This window comes from Bombina bombina, chromosome 5, assembly GCF_027579735.1.
Source record: "Bombina bombina isolate aBomBom1 chromosome 5, aBomBom1.pri, whole genome shotgun sequence".
Lineage (NCBI taxonomy): Eukaryota > Metazoa > Chordata > Amphibia > Anura > Bombinatoridae > Bombina > Bombina bombina.
In genome coordinates this window covers 675632845-675654973 of record NC_069503.1, presented here as the reverse complement: position 1 = coordinate 675654973, position 22129 = coordinate 675632845, and the positions used below count along the sequence as shown (strand labels likewise).

At 41.4% G+C, this 22129-nt stretch overlaps 1 protein-coding gene across 1 annotated transcript in view; it reads left to right on the top strand.

Moving 5' to 3' along the window:
* The window catches only part of PIGN (phosphatidylinositol glycan anchor biosynthesis class N), a 1169967-nt gene that overhangs the window by 511410 nt on the left and 636428 nt on the right, over positions 1-22129 (top strand). Inside the window, exon 13 of the mRNA XM_053714623.1 lies at positions 20591-20669. Within this exon, the coding sequence (XP_053570598.1) occupies positions 20591-20669 (79 nt within the window). The remainder of the gene's footprint in view (positions 1-20590; positions 20670-22129) is intronic.

Sequence of the window (22129 nt, the reverse complement as noted above, 5' to 3'; positions counted from 1 at the left end):
GTGTGTTCAGTTTAAAATTTAAAGCGACAGTAACGGTTTTATTTTAAAACGTTTTTTGTACTTTCTTATCAAGTTTATGCCTGTTTAACATGTCTGAACTACCAGATAGACTGTGTTCTGAATGTGGGGAAGCCAGAATTCCTATTCATTTAAATAAATGTGATTTATGTGATAATGACAATGATGCCCAAGATGATTCCTCAAGTGAGGGGAGTAAGCATGGTACTGCATCATTCCCTCCTTCGTCTACACGAGTCTTGCCCACTCAGGAGGCCCCTAGTACATCTAGCGCGCCAATACTCCTTACTATGCAACAATTAACGGCTGTAATGGATAATTCTGTCAAAAACATTTTAGCCAAAATGAACCCTTGTCAGCGTAAGCGTGGATGCTCTGTTTTAGTTACTGAAGAGCATGACGACGCTGATATTAATATCTCTGAAGGGCCCCTAACCCAATCTGAGGGGGCCAGGGAGGTTTTGTCTGAGGGAGAAATTACTGATTTAGGGAACATTTCTCAGCAGGCTGAATCCGATGTGATTACATTTAAATTTAAATTGGAACATCTCCGCATTTTGCTTAAGGAGGTATTATCCACTCTGGATGATTGTGAAAATTTGGTCATCCCAGAGAAACTATGTAAAATGGACAAGTTCCTAGAGGTGCCGGGGCTCCCAGAAGCTTTTCCTATACCCAAGCGGGTGGCGGACATTGTTAATAAAGAATGGGAAAGGCCCGGTATTCCTTTCGTCCCTCCCCCCATATTTAAAAAATTGTTTCCTATGGTCGACCCCAGAAAGGACTTATGGCAGTCAGTCCCCAAGGTCGAGGGAGCGGTTTCTACTTTAAACAAACGCACCACTATTCCCATAGAGGATAGTTGTGCTTTCAAAGATCCTATGGATAAAAAATTAGAAGGTTTGCTTAAAAAGATGTTTGTTCAGCAGGGTTACCTTCTACAACCCATTTCATGCATTGTCCCTGTCACTACAGCCGCATATTTCTGGTTTGATGAACTGATTAAGGTGCTCGATAGTGACTCTCCTCCTTATGAGGAGATTATGGACAGAGTCAATGCTCTCAAATTGGCTAATTCTTTCACTCTAGACGCCTCTTTGCAATTGGCTAAGTTAGCGGCTAAGAATTCTGGGTTTGCTATTGTGGCGCGCAGAGCGCTTTGGTTGAAATCTTGGTCGGCTGATGCGTCTTCCAAGAACAAGCTACTAAACATTCCTTTCAAGGGGAAAACGCTGTTTGGTCCTGACTTGAAAGAGATTATCTCTGATATCACTGGGGGTAAGGGCCACGCCCTTCCTCAGGATCGGCCTTTCAAGGCTAAAAATAGACCTAATTTTCGTCCCTTTCGTAAAAACGGACCAGCCCAAGGTGCTACGTCCTCTAAGCAAGAGGGTAATACTTCTCAGGCCAAGCCAGCTTGGAGACCAATGCAAGGCTGGAACAAGGGAAAGCAGGCCAAGAAACCTGCCACTGCTACCAAGACAGCATGAAATATTGGCCCCCGATCCGGGACCGGATCTGGTGGGGGGCAGACTCTCTCTCTTCGCTCAGGCTTGGGCAAGAGATGTTCTGGATCCTTGGGCGCTAGAAATAGTCTCCCAGGGTTATCTTCTGGAATTCAAGGGACTTCCCCCAAGGGGGAGGTTCCACAGGTCTCAGTTGTCTTCAGACCACATAAAAAGACAGGCGTTCTTACATTGTGTAGAAGACCTGTTAAAAATGGGAGTGATTCATCCTGTTCCATTAAGAGAACAAGGGATGGGGTTCTACTCCAATCTGTTCATAGTTCCCAAAAAAGAGGGAACGTTCAGACCAATCCTAGATCTCAAGATCTTAAACAAATTTCTCAAGGTCCCATCGTTCAAGATGGAAACCATTCGAACTATCCTTCCTTCCATCCAGGAAGGTCAATTCATGACCACGGTGGATTTAAAGGATGCGTATCTACATATTCCTATCCACAAGGAACATCATCGGTTCCTAAGGTTTGCATTCCTGGACAAACATTACCAGTTCGTGGCGCTTCCTTTCGGATTAGCCACTGCTCCAAGGATTTTCACAAAGGTACTAGGGTCCCTTCTAGCGGTGCTAAGACCAAGGGGCATTGCAGTAGTACCTTACCTGGACGACATTCTGATTCAAGCGTCGTCCCTCCCTCGAGCAAAGGCTCACACGGACATCGTCCTGGCCTTTCTCAGATCGCACGGCTGGAAAGTGAACGTGGAAAAGAGTTCTCTATCCCCGTCAACAAGGGTTCCCTTCTTGGGAACAATTATAGACTCCTCAGAAATGAGGATTTTTCTAACAGAGGCCAGAAAGACAAGACTTCTGGACTCTTGTCGAATACTTCATTCCGTTCCTCTTCCTTCCGTAGCTCAGTGCATGGAAGTGATCGGGTTGATGGTAGCGGCAATGGACATAGTTCCTTTTGCGCGCATTCATCTAAGACCATTACAACTGTGCATGCTCAGTCAGTGGAATGGGGACTATACAGACTTGTCTCCAAAGATACAAGTAAATCAGAGGACCAGAGACTCACTCCGTTGGTGGCTGTCCCTGGACAACCTGTCACGAGGGATGACATTCCGCAGACCAGAGTGGGTCATTGTCACGACCGACGCCAGTCTGATGGGCTGGGGCGCGGTCTGGGGATCCCTGAAAGCTCAGGGTCTTTGGTCTCGGGAAGAATCTCTTCTACCGATAAATATTCTGGAACTGAGAGCGATATTCAATGCTCTCAAGGCTTGGCCTCAGCTAGCGAGGACCAAGTTCATACGGTTTCAATCAGACAACATGACGACTGTTGCGTACATCAACCATCAGGGGGGAACAAGGAGTTCCCTAGCGATGGAAGAAGTGACCAAGATTATTCTATGGGCGGAGTCTCACTCCTGCCACCTGTCTGCTATCCACATCCCGGGAGTGGAAAATTGGGAAGCGGATTTTCTGAGTCGTCAGACATTGCATCCGGGGGAGTGGGAACTCCATCCGGAAATCTTTGCCCAAGTCACTCAACTATGGGGCATTCCAGACATGGATCTGATGGCCTCTCGTCAGAACTTCAAAGTTCCTTGCTACGGGTCCAGATCCAGGGATCCCAAGGCGGCTCTAGTGGATGCACTAGTAGCACCTTGGACCTTCAAACTAGCTTATGTGTTCCCGCCGTTTCCTCTCATCCCCAGGCTGGTAGCCAGGATCAATCAGGAGAGGGCGTCGGTGATCTTGATAGCTCCTGCGTGGCCACGCAGGACTTGGTATGCAGATCTGGTGAATATGTCATCGGCTCCACCTTGGAAGCTACCTTTGAGACGAGACCTTCTTTTTCAGGGTCCGTTCGAACATCCGAATCTGGTTTCACTCCAGCTGACTGCTTGGAGATTGAACGCTTGATTTTATCGAAGCGAGGTTTCTCAGATTCTGTTATCGATACTCTTGTTCAGGCCAGAAAGCCTGTAACTAGAAAGATTTACCACAAAATTTGGAAAAAATATATCTGTTGGTGTGAATCTAAAGGATTCCCTTGGGACAAGGTTAAGATTCCTAGGATTCTATCCTTCCTTCAAGAAGGATTGGAAAAAGGATTATCGGCAAGTTCCCTGAAGGGACAGATTTCTGCCTTGTCGGTGTTACTTCACAAAAAACTGGCAGCTGTGCCAGATGTTCAAGCCTTTGTTCAGGCTCTGGTTAGAATCAAGCCTGTTTACAAACCTTTGACTCCTCCTTGGAGTCTCAATTTAGTTCTTTCAGTTCTTCAGGGGGTTCCGTTTGAACCCTTACATTCCGTTGATATTAAGTTATTATCTTGGAAAGTTTTGTTTTTAGTTGCAATTTCTTCTGCTAGAAGAGTTTCAGAATTATCTGCTCTGCAGTGTTCTCCTCCTTATCTGGTGTTCCATGCAGATAAGGTGGTTTTACGTACTAAACCTGGTTTTCTTCCAAAAGTTGTTTCTAACAAAAACATTAACCAGGAGATTATCGTACCTTCTCTGTGTCCGAAACCAGTTTCAAAGAAGGAACGCTTGTTGCACAATTTGGATGTTGTTCGCGCTCTAAAATTCTATTTAGATGCTACAAAGGATTTTAGACAAACATCTTCCTTGTTTGTTGTTTATTCAGGTAAAAGGAGAGGTCAAAAAGCAACTTCTACCTCTCTCTCTTTTTGGATTAAAAGCATCATCAGATTGGCTTACGAGACTGCCGGACGGCAGCCTCCCGAAAGAATCACAGCTCATTCCACTAGGGCTGTGGCTTCCACATGGGCCTTCAAGAACGAGGCTTCTGTTGATCAGATATGTAGGGCAGCGACTTGGTCTTCACTGCACACTTTTACCAAATTTTACAAGTTTGATACTTTTGCTTCTTCTGAGGCTATTTTTGGGAGAAAGGTTTTGCAAGCCGTGGTGCCTTCCATTTAGGTGACCTGATTTGCTCCCTCCCTTCATCCGTGTCCTAAAGCTTTGGTATTGGTTCCCACAAGTAAGGATGACGCCGTGGACCGGACACACCTATGTTGGAGAAAACAGAATTTATGTTTACCTGATAAATTTCTTTCTCCAACGGTGTGTCCGGTCCACGGCCCGCCCTGGTTTTTTTAATCAGGTCTGATAATTTATTTTCTTTAACTACAGTCACCACGGTACCATATGGTTTCTCCTATGCTAATATTCCTCCTTAACGTCGGTCGAATGACTGGGGTAGGCGGAGCCTAGGAGGGATCATGTGACCAGCTTTGCTGGGCTCTTTGCCATTTCCTGTTGGGGAAGAGAATATCCCACAAGTAAGGATGACGCCGTGGACCGGACACACCGTTGGAGAAAGAAATTTATCAGGTAAACATAAATTCTGTTTTTCTTTTACCCTCCCTAGTATTATATGTCACATGGCTTTCCCTTACTTGAAAGCTGTCTACACACTTTAACATAACAGAATATCACAGATAAAGTTCAGGGGATTTATTTTTTTACATACAGTAAGCAATGAGTAATACTAGAGTAAAATTGAAAGCCACCACAACCTCTGTGATGGGAGCACTGTACTGCATAAAATAGTATTATTCTAAATACAGGCTGAGCTGAACACGGGACAGACTTACAATACAAGACAGGAAGCCAAATAAAGAGCCCTCTGTGCCTATTTTCTCCCTTTACACGGATTTATTGTATTGCCTATTTTTACCTTAGTTTTTTGGTCATTCATATACATGTATATGTATAAAACCAATTTTGAAAACCATTCCCATGTTGAATCACATTTCAAAATGTGTGTATTAGTGTAATTTGCTATCCATATAACCCATTCATTACCGAACACAAACAGCTAATGTTGATATTCATTTGATTTGTACAGAGGGAAAACTGGTCTAAAATTCAGATTAACTATATTTATTTCCTTTATTCTCCCTGCAGCTGACATTTTCCATTGCTAGATAAATGTCAGCAATAATGGTGACTGTGTTATTCAAGATACAAGAATTGTCTGTTATTTGTTAATCCCTTCATAATGTGCAAATAATCTATACATTAGTAGTGTTTTCTTTGGTAATCACATGCATTGCTCTTTTTGCTTTCATATAGATTTAACCTCCTTTTACATTGTAATTGCCCAGAGTATCTAATAATAATCACAGAATATTTATACTATAGAAACCATTTGAGCTTTTAGGAAGGCAAATAGTATAAGTTTACATTTTTATGTGGTCCAGAAGTGGTGCAAATAAAAACTATATAACTGGTTGTAGCAACACCCATCCACTGTTCCCCACACAGAATTTCACCTTTTATATCCATAGATTCACTGATTTATACCCATACATATGCATATGTATATGTAAATATTTGTATATTTTTTATATATATATTTGCATATTTATAGGGGGCTGCATGGGTCACTGGAATTTTTGGTTAGCCACCATAATTTACATTCCATTTGCTTATATCTATAGATACCAGATATCTCGAAGCCCCATATTCTATTGATTATGCTGCTACATGCCTTGGCTAGGCTGGCTAGTGATGTTATAGGTAGTTTAAAAATAAAAAAATAGTAAATATAATCAACTGCCTGTATGTAATTAAAGTGATGGGAAAGTTCAGTATTCATAAAGAATGTGCATTTTAGTTCCATTTACTATTATTATTGAATTAGTTCTCTTTTTATTCGTTGTTTTATGTTTCTTTGTAGGAGGTAGAGCCATTTACTCGATTCAGCAAGACTGTTTTTGTGTTTTTTAAAGAGGGGGATTTTAAGGAAACATAAAAATGTTTAATATAGGGAAAGTTGGAAAAATATATGGAGGTACATTATTACATACATAAAAATACTTTCAATTATGAAATAAGTAATGTTCTTAAATTATATAAATTGTAGGCGTCTGTGATACATATGGGGCAGATTATTGTCAAATAGGCATGTCTTGGACCATCTGTGCTATCAAAAGAGCAAAAGCGTCCATTGCTTGTGTTGAGTGACCACAGTAATGATCAAAATAGCAGCCTACTTATACAGATAATCTTTAATAAACTTGGCTGGACCGTGAGACTGGGGTAGTTCTAAATTAAAGGGACATTAAACACTTTGAGATGATACATTTTTGTGTGTGTGTATTGTGACAGGAACACTTTTAACCACGGTCTTCTAGGGCACAAATGCAGCACAGGACAATCCACTGTAGTTTAAAAAGCTTTATTTTTCACAGCAATAACAAACAGGCAGTTCATTTCCAAAAGAGGGAAATCCTTCCTCTGCAGCAAAGTTAAGTGCTTTTAAATGTGTCCCAGCACTTCACAGCATTCCACAAGTGCTTTGTAAAAATAATGTCCTTTTATAGTTCACAGGAACAAAAGTATTTTACACAGTGTAACAAACACACACACCAGCTTCTGTAGCTGTATATCTCTCTCTCAAGGCCTAAGTGAGGCTGCTATTTAAACCCTCACAACTTATAATTAGCCACACCTGTGATTAGCTGCTGGACAGCTTCACAGCTGTCTGGGATAATGGCCCACCCTCTCTCCAATTATCCCAAACCCCAGGGACCCAGAACACAGTTTATCAACTGCATAATCAAATACACACTCTTTCTCCCTGGGGTTTTAACTGAAAGGAGAAATAGCATGTACAATGCTTGGTCTTAAATATCTTCCATTTATAACCAGGCCTTGCTTTCTGTCACATATCCTCCCCCCCAGCTCACACCCAGTGGGTTGAGCGACCATGGACATCAATGAATGTACCCGAGACAAACCATCAGCATTGCCCTGCAAAAGACCGGCCCTGTGCTCAACAATAAAATTGAAGGGTTGCAAGCTAAGAAACCACCTAGTAACCCTTGAATTTGTTTCCTTATTCTGACTCATCCATGTGAGAGGAGCATGATCTGTTATTAATTTAAATTTTCTTCCCAACAGATAGTACCTAAGGGTCTCTAAAGCCCACTTAATGGCAAGGCATTCTTTCTCCACTATAGAATAGTTCTTTTCCTGTGAAATAAGTTTTTTGCTTAGGAAAAGGACAGGATGCTCTTCTCCCTGACACTCCTGCGAGAGAACTGCTCCTAAACCAACATCAGAGGCATCTGTCTGTACAATAAAATCTTTAGCGAAATTGGGGGTTACCAAAACTGGATGGGCACAAAGGGCATCTTTCAACTGCTTAAAAGCTTGTTCTGCTTCTGGGGACCATTTTATCATAATTGGGGCCCTTGCTTTTGTGAGATCCGTCAAGGGTGCCGCAATTGTAGCGAAATTCGGGATAAACCTTCTATAATAACTAGTTATCCCAATAAATGCTCTTACTTGTTTTTTAGTTAGAGGCTGTGGCCAGTTCTGTATGGCCTCTATTTTTGTTGTCTGAGGTTTAACTAATCCTCTACCAATAGTATAACCCAAGTACTTAGCTTCCTGTAAACCAACAGTACATTTTGCAGGATTGGCAGTTAACCCAGCGGACCGTATTGCATCAAGTACTGCTTGAACTTTTGGAAGATGGGATTCCCAATTTGTACTATAAATTATAACATCATCCAAATATGCTGCCGCATAACGAACATGGGGTTTCAGAATTCTATCCATCATCCTCTGGAATGTTGCCGGGGCCCCATGTAAACCAAATGGCAACACCGTATACTGAAATAAGCCCTCTGGGGTTGAAAAAGCGGTCTTTTCCTTTGCTTGACTAGTGAGAGGCACCTGCCAATACCCTTTCATTAAATCAATTGTAGTGAGATAACGTGCTTTTCCTAGCCTTTCTATTAACTCATCTACTCTAGGCATTGGGTAGGTGTCAAATTTGGAAACACAATTAAGCTTACGAAAGTCATTACAGAACCTTAATGAACCATCCGGCTTTGGAACAAGCACGATTGGACTGTTCCACTCACTTTGTGATTCCTCAATTACCCCAAGCTTTAACATTTTTTCTACCTCCAGTTTAATAGCCTTTCTACTAGCCTCAGGGACCCTATAGGGTTTAAGGCAGACCTTCTTCCCTGGTTCTGTTATTATGTCATGCTTAATAACATTAGTTTTTCCCGGTACTACAGAAAATACCTCTTTGTTTCTTCTAATAAAATCCTTGACCTCTCGCTTCTGATGTACAGATAGGGTTTCTGATATATTTACCTCTGGTTCAGTGACAGGGAGTTCTGTCGGTTTTAAGGTAACTAAAATTTCCCTATCTTTCCAAGGTTTTAACAGATTTATATGATATATTTGCTCAGGTTTCCTTCTCCCTGGCTGACTTACTTTGTAATTAACATCACCCACTTTCTCAATTATCTCATATGGGCCCTGCCAAGTAGCCAAGAATTTATTTTCAACTGTAGGGACCAGAACTAACACCCTATCCCTAGGTTGAAACACCCTGGCTCTAGCATTACGGTTGTAGCTGTACTTTTGTGCTTCCTGTGCTTTTCCCATATGTTCCCTTACAATGGGCATGACAGCTTCCATACGATCCTGCATTTGGGAAATATGTTCAATAATACTTCGATAAGGTGTTGTCTCTTGCTCCCAAGTCTCTTTAACTATATCTAGTAATCCCCTGGGATGCCGCCCATATAACAGTTCAAATGGGGAAAAACCTGTAGAAGCCTGGGGAACCTCCCTGATAGAGAACATTAAATAGGGTAACAGAAGGTCCCAATTTCTCCCATCTGTGTCAATTACCTTTCTTAGCATACTTTTGAGAGTTTTGTTAAACCTTTCTACTAAACCATCAGTCTGAGGGTGATATACTGAGGTCCTTAGTTGTTTTATGCCAAACAACTTACACAATTCTTTTGTAACCCTGGACATAAATGGAGTTCCTTGGTCTGTCAAAATTTCCTTAGGTATCCCGACCCTGCTAAACATTAGCATGAGTTCTTTTGCTATGGACTTTGCAGAGCTGTTACGAAGGGGAACTGCCTCAGGATAGCGTGTAGCATAATCAAGGATTACCAGTATATACTGATGTCCTCTAGCAGATTTAACCAACGGACCCACCAAGTCCATAGCAATTCTTTCAAAAGGCACATCAATTATAGGCAAGGGCACTAAAGGGTTACGAAAATCTTTAGCAGGAGCTGTAAGTTGACACTTAGGGCATGAAGCACAATAATCCCTGATGGCTACAAATATCCCTGGCCAATAAAACCTTCTAAGAACTCTCTCTTTGGTTTTCTCAACTCCCAAATGCCCCCCTAGAATGTGGTTATGTGCAAGATTTAAAACAGTGTTCCTAAAAGTCTGGGGCACCAAAAGTTGTTTAACAATGTCTGTTCCTTTCTTCTCTACACGATATACCAAATCATTAACTGCTTCAAAATAAGGATAGGGTAATACATTTCCTGGCTGTGTCACAACATCATTTATAACCCTGATATTATTTCTTGCCTCTACCAATGTTGGATCCTCCCATTGGGCTTTTTTAAAATTACCAGGGCCACCAACCAGATCTATCAAATCATCAATATTTTCCGAGCTAGTACTTGGTACTTCATTACTCTGAGAAGGTTGATCACCTACTAATACAGGCATAGGGCAATACATCTTATTTTTCTCCTTTTCAATGGAACCCCCTTCAAAATCAGTTTCAGAGAAAGGAAATACATAAATATCAGAAGTTTGACATATTTCTGGAGATTCCCATAACTCCAGAAATTTTGGAAAATCTCTCCCTATCACCACCTCATGGGCTAAATTTGGTACTACACCAACACAATATTTTAATTTACCACACTGAGTCTCAATCTCCACCTCAGCTGTAGGATATTCCCGTTTATCTCCATGAACACAGATAATTCCCATTTTTTCCCCATAATCTAATATTGCATCTGGTACTAAAGATTTAGCCACTAGTGTGACCATACTTCCTGAATCAAGCAAAGCCCTAGACACTTTACCATTAACCATCACAGTACACCAATGGGAATCATTATTAACAGAGCTGTTGCTATTAGACAATAGTGAATGTGCAACATTACAGTCCATAAATTCATCTTTATCACAGTCTCTAGCAATATGCCCAACCTCATTACATTTAAAACATCTTACAGGTTGGTTATATTTAAATGTTTCCTTAACTCCTGGGGAAATGTCTCTGGTGTTTTGCCTATACACCTGCTGCTCTCTTATCCCCTTTATCCCCTGAACAGTCTTACCAGTTCTTGTAGAGCTCTGGGACTTGGGATTGTGGGGCTGATCCATTGAAGATTGTTGCAAAACTTCTCCTGAAGCTATAAATCTTTCGACCAATACAATCAACTGATCCGCTGTTTGAGGATCACCTTGATTAACCCACCGCCGCAGGGAAGTAGGTAATCCACGCTGAAACCGGTCCATCACCAGTAGTTCCACTATTTTGGTAGCCGAATTTACCTCTGGTTGCAGCCACTTCCTGGCAAGGTGTATAAGGTCGAACATCTGGGATCTTGCAGCATTATGAGATGAAAACATCCAGGAATGGAATCTTTGTGCACGGACTGCCGAAGTCACCCCCAGGCGTGCAAGGATTTCTGCTTTCAATTTCTCATAGTCACCGGCTTGTGCTGGCTCTAAATCAAAGTAGGCCTTCTGAGGTTCACCACTAAGAAATGGCGCAAGTATACTCGCCCACTCAACTGTCGGCCATTTTTCTCTTTCTGCTGTGCGTTCAAATGCCAAAAGATACGCCTCAACATCATCAGCTGCTGTCATTTTTTGAAGATAATGACTAGCCCTTATTACTCTGGAACCTTGGCTGCCACCAACATATTCAGAGTTCAGTCTTTCTGATATGGCTTGAACCTCTCGTTGCAGAGTCTGTGTAGCACTTTGCTGCTCCTCCCGGGTCTTCCTGAATGTCTCAGCTTGCACAGCAGCCATCTGTTGAATCAACAATTCAGTGTTCTCCTTCTGTGATTTAGCCAGCAGCATAGCACTCTGACTGGGCCAAGACCAACTGTTGCAGTGCTGCACTATTTTCAGCAGCTTTTCTGTTAGTCTCCTGCTGTATAGCATTAGAATGGATCAAAGCTTTAATGACTTCCTCCATGTTGCTTGCAGATTATTATGCCCACAGACATACAACGTGGTTGCCCGGATTCTCCACCAAGTGTGACAGGAACACTTTTAACCACGGTCTTCTAGGGCACAAATGCAGCACAGGACAATCCACTGTAGTTTAAAAAGCTTTATTTTTCACAGCAATAACAAACAGGCAGTTCATTTCCAAAAGAGGGAAATCCTTCCTCTGCAGCAAAGTTAAGTGCTTTTAAATGTGTCCCAGCACTTCACAGCATTCCACAAGTGCTTTGTAAAAATAATGTCCTTTTATATTTCACAGGAACAAAAGTCTTTTACACAGTGTAACAAACACACACACCAGCTTCTGTAGCTGTATATCTCTCTCTCAAGGCCTAAGTGAGGCTGCTATTTAAACCCTCACAACTTATAATTAGCCACACCTGTGATTAGCTGCTGGACAGCTTCACAGCTGTCTGGGATAATGGCCCACCCTCTCTCCAATTATCCCAAACCCCAGGGACCCAGAACACAGTTTATCAACTGCATAATCAAATACACACTCTTTCTCCCTGGGGTTTTAACTGAAAGGAGAAATAGCATGTACAATGCTTGGTCTTAAATATCTTCCATTTATAACCAGGCCTTGCTTTCTGTCACAGTATATATATACAAGGAGTGCAAAATTATTAGGCAAGTTGTATTTTTGAGGATTAATTTTATTATTGAACAACAACCATGTTCTCAATGAACCCAAAAAACTCATTAATATCAAAGCTGAATAGTTTTGGAAGTAGTTTTTAGTTTGTTTTTAGTTATAGCTATTTTAGGGGGATATCTGTGTGTGCAGGTGACTATTACTGTGCATAATTATTAGGCAACTTAACAAAAAACAAATATATACCCATTTCAATTATTTATTTTTACCAGTGAAACCAATATAACATCTCAACATTCACAAATATACGTTTCTGACATTCAAAAACAAAACAAAAACAAATCAGTGACCAATATAGCCACCTTTCTTTGCAAGGACACTCAAAAGCCTGCCATCCATGGATTCTGTCAGTGTTTTGATCTGTTCACCATCAACATTGCGTGCAGCAGCAACCACAGCCTCCCAGACACTGTTCAGAGAGGTGTACTGTTTTCCCTCCTTGTAAATCTCACATTTGATGATGGACCACAGGTTCTCAATGGGGTTCAGATCAGGTGAACAAGGAGGCCATGTCATTAGATTTTCTTCTTTTATACCCTTTCTTGCCAGCCACGCTGTGGAGTACTTGGACGCGTGTGATGGAGCATTGTCCTGCATGAAAATCATGTTTTTCTTGAAGGATGCAGACTTCTTCCTGTACTACTGCTTGAAGAAGGTGTCTTCCAGAAACTGGCAGTAGGACTGGGAGTTGAGCTTGACTCCATCCTCAACCCGAAAAGGCCCCACAAGCTCATCTTTGATGATACCAGCCCAAACCAGTACTCCACCTCCACCTTGCTGGCGTCTGAGTCGGACTGGAGCTCTCTGCACTTTACCAATCCAGCCACGGGCCCATCCATCTGGCCCATCAAGACTCACTCTCATTTTATCAGTCCATAAAACCTTAGAAAAATCAGTCTTGAGATATTTCTTGGCCCAGTCTTGACGTTTCAGCTTGTGTGTCTTGTTCAGTGGTGGTCGTCTTTCAGCCTTTCTTACCTTGGCCATGTCTCTGAGTATTGCACACCTTGTGCTTTTGGGCACTCCAGTGATGTTGCAGCTCTGAAATATGGCCAAACTGGTGGCAAGTGGCATCTTGGCAGCTGCACGCTTGACTTTTCTCAGTTCATGGGCAGTTATTTTGCGCCTTGGTTTTTCCACACGCTTCTTGCGACCCTGTTGACTATTTTGAATGAAACGCTTGATTGTTCGATGATCACGCTTCAGAAGCTTTGCAATTTTAAGAGTGCTGCATCCCTCTGCAAGATATCTCACTATTTTTGACTTTTCTGAGCCTGTCAAGTCCTTCTTTTGACCCATTTTGCCAAAGGAAAGGAAGTTGCCTAATAATTATGCACACCTGATATAGGGTGTTGATGTCATTAGACCACACCCCTTCTCATTACAGAGATGCACATCACCTAATATGCTTAATTGGTAGTAGGCTTTCGAGCCTATACAGCTTGGAGTAAGACAACATGCATAAAGAGGATGATGTGGTCAAAATACTCATTTGCCTAATAATTCTGCACTCCCTGTATATATATATAATTATCATATTGCTGCTTTAAGGGGGGACACTTATGAAAAATAAATACATATGGCAGGGGCTGTTTAAAGAAATGTTTGAATAATGTTTCATTATAAGAACCCACAACAAAGTAAGGCTGATCATTATTATTATGAAGATCACTTGACAGCTATAAGAATATGAAAAAAAAAACTTTATTGATTTGTGGGAACCCCTCATGTGATATATTTCTATTGTGAGGGAGTTGTTAGGGCCTCTTTAGATTAGAGGCTCCAGAACTCTTAAAATAGGAATACTACTGTCATGTATTATGGTAAACATCTGGCAACCAGATGGACACAGGACAGTTTATTTGAAAGAATAGCATTACTGCATGCATTGTGAAGGGTTAAAGGGACATTAAACCCATTTCTCCAACATAGGTGTGTCCGGTCCACGGCGTCATCCTTGTGGGATATTCTCTTCCCCAACAGGAAATGGCAAAGAGCCCAGCAAAGCTGGTCACATGATCCCTCCTAGGCTCCGCCTTCCCCAGTCATTCTCTTTGCCGTTGTACAGGCAACATCTCCACGGAGATGGCTTAGAGTTTTTTAGTGTTTAACTGTAGTTTTTATTATTCAATCAAGAGTTTGTTATTTTAAAATAGTGCTGGTATGTACTATTTACTCTGAAACAGAAAAGAGATGAAGATTTCTGTTTGTAAGAGGAAAATGATTTTAGCAACCGTTACTAAAATCGATGGCTGTTTCCACACAGGACTGTTGAGAGGAATTAACTTCAGTTGGGGGAAACAGTGAGCAGACTTTTGCTGCTTGAGGTATGACACATTTCTAACAAGACGATGTAATGCTGGAAGCTGTCATTTTCCCTATGGGATCCGGTAAGCCATTTTTATTACATAAAGAAAAAAAGGGCTTCACAAGGGCTTTTAAGACGATTTATATATAAGCATATTTTATACCCCATAGCCTTGAGGAATTATTTTAATCTTGGGAACTATGTAAAATAACCGGCAGGCACTGTATTGGACACCTTATTCTCTAGGGGCTTTCCCTAATCATAGGCAGAGTCTCATTTTCGCGCCTCTATTGCGCACTTGTTTTTGGGAAGCATGACATGCAGATGCATTTTGAACAATTCCTTCATACTTTTTCACATTTGCAGTAATAAAGTGTGTTCAGTTTAAAATTTAAAGTGACAGTAACGGTTTTATTTTAAAACGTTTTTTGTACTTTGTTATCAAGTTTATGCCTGTTTAACATGTCTGAACTACCAGATAGACTGTGTTCTGTATGTGGGGAAGCCAAGGTTCCTTCTCATTTAAATAGATGTGATTTATGTGACACAAAATTTAGAGAAAATGATGCCCAAGATGATTCCTCAAGTGAGGGGAGTAAGCATGGTACTGCATCATCCCCTCCTTCGTCTACACCAGTCTTGCCCACACAGGAGGCCCCTAGTACATCTAGTGCGCCAATACTCCTTACTATGCAACAATTAACGGCTGTAATGGATAATTCTATCAAAAACATTTTAGCCAAAATGCCCACTTATCAGCGAAAGCGCGACTGCTCTGTTTTAGAAAATACTGAAGAGCATGAGGACGCTGATGATATTGGTTCTGAAGTGCCCCTACACTAGTCTGAGGGGGCCAGGGAGGTTTTGTCTGAGGGAGAAATTTCAGATTCAGGGAAAATTTCTCAACAAGCTGAACCTGATGTGATTACATTTAAATTTAAATTGGAACATCTCCGCGCTCTGCTTAAGGAGGTGTTATCTACTCTGGATGATTGTGAGAATTTGGTCATTCCAGAGAAATTATGTAAAATGGACAAGTTCCTAGAGGTCCCGGGGCCCCCCGAAGCTTTTCCTATACCCAAGCGGGTGGCGGACATTGTAAATAAAGAATGGGAAAGGCCCGGTATACCTTTCGTCCCTCCCCCATATTTAAAAAATGGTTTCCTATGGTCGACCCCAGAAAGGACTTATGGCAGACAGTCCCCAAGGTCGAGGGGGCGGTTTCTACTCTAAACAAACGCACCACTATACCCATAGAAGATAGTTGTGCTTTCAAAGATCCTATGGATAAAAAATTAGAAGGTTTGCTTAAAAAGATGTTTGTTCAGCAAGGTTACCTTCTACAACCAATTTCATGCATTGTTCCTGTCACTACAGCAGCGTGTTTCTGGTTCGATGAACTAGAAAAGGCGCTCAATAATAATTCTTCTTCTTATGAGGAGATTATGGACAGAATTCATGCTCTCAAATTGGCTAATTCTTTCACCCTAGACGCCACTTTGCAATTGGCTAGGTTAGCGGCGAAAAATTCTGGTTTTGCTATTGTGGCGCGCAGATCGCTTTGGCTAAAATCTTGGTCAGCGGATGCGTCTTCCAAGAACAAATTGCTTAACATTCCTTTCAAGGGGAAAACGCTGTTTGGCCCTGACTTGAAAGAGATTATCTCTGATATCACTGGGGGCAAGGGCCACGCCCTTCCTCAGGATAGGTCTTTCAAAGCCAAAAATAAACCTAATTTTCGTCCCTTTCGCAGAAACGGACCAGCCCCAAGTGCTACGTCCTCTAAGCAAGAGGGTAATACTTCTCAAGCCAAGCCAGCCTGGAGGCCAATGCAAGGCTGGAACAAAGGAAAGCAGGCCAAGAAACCTGCCACTGCTACCAAGACAGCATGAGATGTTGGCCCCCGATCCGGGACCGGATCTGGTGGGGGGCAGACTCTCTCTCTTCGCTCAGGCTTGGGCAAGAGATGTTCTGGATCCTTGGGCACTAGAAATAGTCTCCCAAGGTTATCTTCTGGATTTCAAGGGGCTTCCCCCAAGGGGGAGGTTCCACAGGTCTCAATTGTCTTCAGACCACATAAAAAAACAGGCATTCTTACATTGTGTAGAAGACCTGTTAAAAATGGGAGTGATTCATCCTGTTCCATTAGGAGAACAAGGGATGGGGTTCTACTCCAATCTGTTCGTAGTTCCCAAAAAAGAGGGAACATTCAGACCAATCTTAGATCTCAAGATCCTAAACAAGTTTCTCAAGGTTCCATCGTTCAAAATGGAAACCATTCGAACAATTCTTCCTTCCATCCAGGAAGGTCAATTCATGACCACGGTGGATTTAAAGGATGCGTATCTACATATTCCTATCCACAAGGAACATCATCGGTTCCTAAGGTTCGCATTCCTGGACAAGCATTACCAGTTTGTGGCACTTCCATTCGGATTAGCCACTGCTCCAAGAATTTTCACAAAGGTACTAGGGTCCCTTCTAGCGGCGCTAAGACCAAGGGGCATTGCAGTAGTACCTTACTTGGACGACATTCTGATTCAAGCGTCGTCCCTTCCACAAGCAAAGGCTCACACGGACATTGTCCTGGCCTTTCTCAGATCTCACGGGTGGAAAGTGAACGTAGAAAAAAGTTCGCTATCTCCGTCAACAAGGGTTCCCTTCTTGGGAACAATAATAGACTCCTTAGAAATGAGGATTTTTCTGACAGAGGCCAGAAAATCAAAACTTCTAAACTCTTGTCAAATACTTCATTCTGTTCCTCTTCCTTCCATAGCGCAGTGCATGGAAGTAATAGGTTTGATGGTAGCGGCAATGGACATAGTTCCTTTTGCGCGAATTCATCTAAGACCATTACAACTGTGCATGCTCAGTCAGTGGAATGGGGACTATACAGACTTGTCTCCGACGATACAAGTAGATCAGAGGACCAGAGATTCACTCCGTTGGTGGCTGTCCCTGGACAACCTGTCACAGGGGATGAGCTTCCGCAGACCAGAGTGGGTCATTGTCACGACCGACGCCAGTCTGGTGGGCTGGGGCGCGGTCTGGGGACCCCTGAAAGCTCAGGGTCTTTGGTCTCGGGAAGAATCTCTTCTCCCGATAAATATTCTGGAACTGAGAGCGATATTCAATGCTCTCAAGGCTTGGCCTCAGCTAGCAAAGGCCAAGTTCATACGGTTTCAATCAGACAACATGACGACTGTTGCGTACATCAACCATCAGGGGGGAACAAGGAGTTCCCTGGCGATGGAAGAAGTGACCAAAATCATTCAATGGGCGGAGACTCACTCCTGCCACTTGTCTGCAATCCACATCCCAGGAGTGGAAAATTGGGAAGCGGATTTTCTGAGTCGTCAGACATTTCATCCGGGGGAGTGGGAACTCCATCCGGAAATCTTTGCCCAAATTACTCAATTGTGGGGCATTCCAGACATGGATCTGATGGCCTCTCGTCAGAACTTCAAGGTTCCTTGCTACGGGTCCAGATCCAGGGATCCCAAGGCGACTCTAGTAGATGCACTAGTAGCACCTTGGACCTTCAAACTAGCTTATGTATTCCCGCCGTTTCCTCTCATCCCCAGGCTGGTAGCCAGGATCAATCAGGAGAGGGCATCGGTGATCTTGATAGCTCCTGCGTGGCCACGCAGGACTTGGTATGCAGACCTGGTGAATATGTCCTCGGCTCCACCATGGAAGCTACCTTTGAGACGAGACCTTCTTGTTCAAGGTCCGTTCGAACATCCGAATCTGGTCTCACTCCAACTGACTGCTTGGAGATTGAACGCTTGATCTTATCAAAGCGAGGGTTCTCAGATTCTGTCATTGATACTCTTGTTCAGGCCAGAAAGCCTGTAACTAGAAAAATCTACCACAAAATATGGATGTTCAAGCCTTTGTTCAGGCTCTGGTTAGAATCAAGCCTGTTTACAAACCTTTGACTCCTCCTTGGAGTCTCAATTTAGTTCTTTCAGTTCTTCAGGGGGTTCCGTTTGAACCCTTACATTCCGTTGATATTAAGTTATTATCTTGGAAAGTTTTGTTTTTGGTTGCAATTTCTTCTGCTAGAAGAGTTTCAGAATTATCTGCTCTGCAGTGTTCTCCTCCTTATCTGGTGTTCCATGCAGATAAGGTGGTTTTACGTACTAAACCTGGTTTTCTTCCGAAAGTTGTTTCTAACAAAAACATTAACCAGGAGATAGTCGTGCCTTCTTTGTGTCCGAATCCAATTTCAAAGAAGGAACGTTTGTTGCACAATTTGGATGTAGTTCGTGCTCTAAAATTCTATTTAGATGCTACAAAGGACTTTAGACAAACATCTTCTTTGTTTGTTGTTTATTCTGGTAAAAGGAGAGGTCAAAAAGCAACTTCTACCTCTCTCTCTTTTTGGATTAAAAGCATCATCAGATTGGCTTACGAGACTGCCGGACGGCAGCCTCCTGAAAGAATCACAGCTCATTCCACTAGGGCTGTGGCTTCCACATGGGCCTTCAAGAAAGAGGCTTCTGTTGATCAGATATGTAAGGCAGCGACTTGGTCTTCACTGCACACTTTTACTAAATTTTACAAATTTGATACTTTTGCTTCTTCTGAGGCTATTTTTGGGAGAAAGGTTTTGCAAGCCGTGGTGCCTTCCATCTAGGTGACCTGATTTGCTCCCTCCCTTCATCCGTGTCCTAAAGCTTTGGTATTGGTTCCCACAAGTAAGGATGACGCCGTGGACCGGACACACCTATGTTGGAGAAAACAGAATTTATGTTTACCTGATAAATTACTTTCTCCAACGGTGTGTCCGGTCCACGGCCCGCCCTGGTTTTTTTAATCAGGTCTGATAATTTATTTTCTTTAACTACAGTCACCACGGTATCATATGATTTCTCCTATGCAAATATTCCTCCTTTACGTCGGTCGAATGACTGGGGAAGGCGGAGCCTAGGAGGGATCATGTGACCAGCTTTGCTGGGCTCTTTGCCATTTCCTGTTGGGGAAGAGAATATCCCACAAGTAAGGATGACGCCGTGGACCGGACACACCGTTGGAGAAAGTAATTTATCAGGTAAACATAAATTCTGTTTTTTTTTATTTAATGGTTTAGAAAGATCTTGCAATTTCAAACAACTTTCCAATTTACTTCAATTATATAATTAACTTCTTTCTCTTGATATCCGTTGTAGAAAAGCATATCTAAATAGGCTCAGCAGCTGCTGGTTGGTGGCTGCATATAGCTGCCTCATGTGATTGGCTCACCCATATGTACTGCTATTTATTCAACAAAGGATTTCTAAAGAATGAAGCAAATTAGATAATATAAGTAAATTGAAATGTTGTTTAAAATTGTATTCTCTATCTGAATCATGAAAAACATTTTTTAGATTTCATGTCCCTTTAAGGTAACAGTGGATACCTCCTGATTTGGTTCTATATGCCTCTGCTTCTATAAAATACGCCCTTTTTGCCATGGTGTTTACCAGATATACATCTTAGTATGTAAACTCTTATTTCCCTCTAGTAAAAGTTGTCACTTGTCCCATTTTTATTTATATATGGGGCTGCTTGAGCATCCTAAAAGTCACATAATAGACCAGTGATTTCAATGTCTGGGACAGTCATCTAACACCTAGAGAGGTATAATACACTCTTTTCTATGAGGGGTATTTTGTATGTGTGTGTTGTATGTTGTCTTTAGTTTATAGGGACTCCTTTGGAGCCACAGTGCCCTATGCAGAAAATACACTTAGTGAAAATACTTTCTATAAATAATAGGGGTGATGTGACCACTCTTACAAAAGAGACATTTCCTGTCTTTCAAATTTGGGTCTATTACCACCTCTCGTGTAAAGCAGAGAGATTAAAAAAACAACATTGCCTTTACAGGAATCTCATAGGCTGTTAGCAAAACAGTACACTTGTTTTTAAACCGTATGATCTTTATTGCTGAGGCCTGTTAAATAGCTGGACCCAGCTGGTCTTTTCAAATTTAATACCTGAGTAGAATATATATATATATATAAGCTTATTGACCACACCATATCAATTCTTCCAGTACTTATCTGTTTATAATTACAGTTTGCTTTCAGATTCTAAACAAGTTGACATTTTGAGAAAAACGAGATCATACATTAAAGAAGGAAATTACAAAGAAGCGGTAAGTGTATAATCAAAATATGGTGACAGTTTTTTATGTGAGTAATGTCTGTTTTGTGCTGTTGTATTTCCATTGTTGTAAAGATTGGCATTTCAATCATATGACAACTCTTAGTGCAAATCTCTTTAGCACCAAATTACCAGAGCATTCAGAGCTAGACACAGCAATTTGTATTGCACTGCCAGAGTGACATGTGATTTTTCTTCATTAACCATTTGATCCTGTTTGTGCTTCTTTTGATACTAAATAAAAAGATAGAACCAGTCCTATCATTTGGTGCGTTGCACTCTTTAGCTGAACACGGCATTATTACTTCAAAACCAAAGCCAAGTCACTAAATCTATCCTTATATAGGACATATGGGGTGGGAGACCGTTTTACTAGTGTAGTTTAAACATAATGGTGTGTAATAACCACTTCACTTCAAATTTAGATGAAAGACAACAACATTTTGTGATATATAAAACCAACTGGAAAATATTTGTAAAGGTACATTTGTTTTGAAGAAGATATATAAAGATAAGGTAAGCAACCCTAAAGATTTTGAAGAGCTGTGTCCCTAAACTGCCAAACAATTTTAATTAAAGTTTGACATGTTTATAAAATATTCATTTGATATTCATATTGCATTGATTAATTTATAATGCATTTTTACAAAATGACTGTAATGTACAATAAAACAAACACTTGGTGTCACCCTGTGAGTAAATTCACTAAATACAAAATAACTTTAAAATAACAAACATAGTGCAGAATATATACACACAGTGTACCAAATGTGTTTATAAAGAAATCAATACAATTTATCAGTTCAACCAATGATCCTTTATTGATTCTTCTCTGCTGGCTGGTTTTCCTCAAAAGAAGAAATAGAAACAAAATATCATAGTGTAATAAGTTACAAATATAGAATCATTTACATATAGGGAAGAGTACAGTACTCACATTCTTCAGATCTACATTAGCGCTAAGTAAATAGCGCAATACAAATCCCCAGGGTATCTGGATCACTTCTGTAGATAAAAAACGTTATTACTTAAAAACAGGGTAAATACTACCACTTAACAAGGAATACAACCAGCAGTGAGTATAAGAACTCTGCTCACTTGGAGATATACAATAAGGTGCCATATCAGCAGTCCCAAAGTATAATACCAGAGTCTAAAAACACGCTTGCAGTGTGTACTGGCTTTTCCTCTCCTTCGTGGCTTTCCCCTTGCATTTGCTCCAATGTACTTTTCACCGCTGTATGCAGCTTTTCCAAGGATTTATCTGAAAACTAAAGTTGAGTTGCTCTAAGAGAATTTCTGAACGAAATACACTTGCAGATGCTGGGTGCCACTGAAAAATGTATAAGTAACAGTTATCAGTTCTGGTCCTTGGAGGAAATACAAATAGGTTCCTCATCTGCTAATTTCAGATCCTTTTCAGGTCTTGAGGACCCCTTTTATTTCTCCATC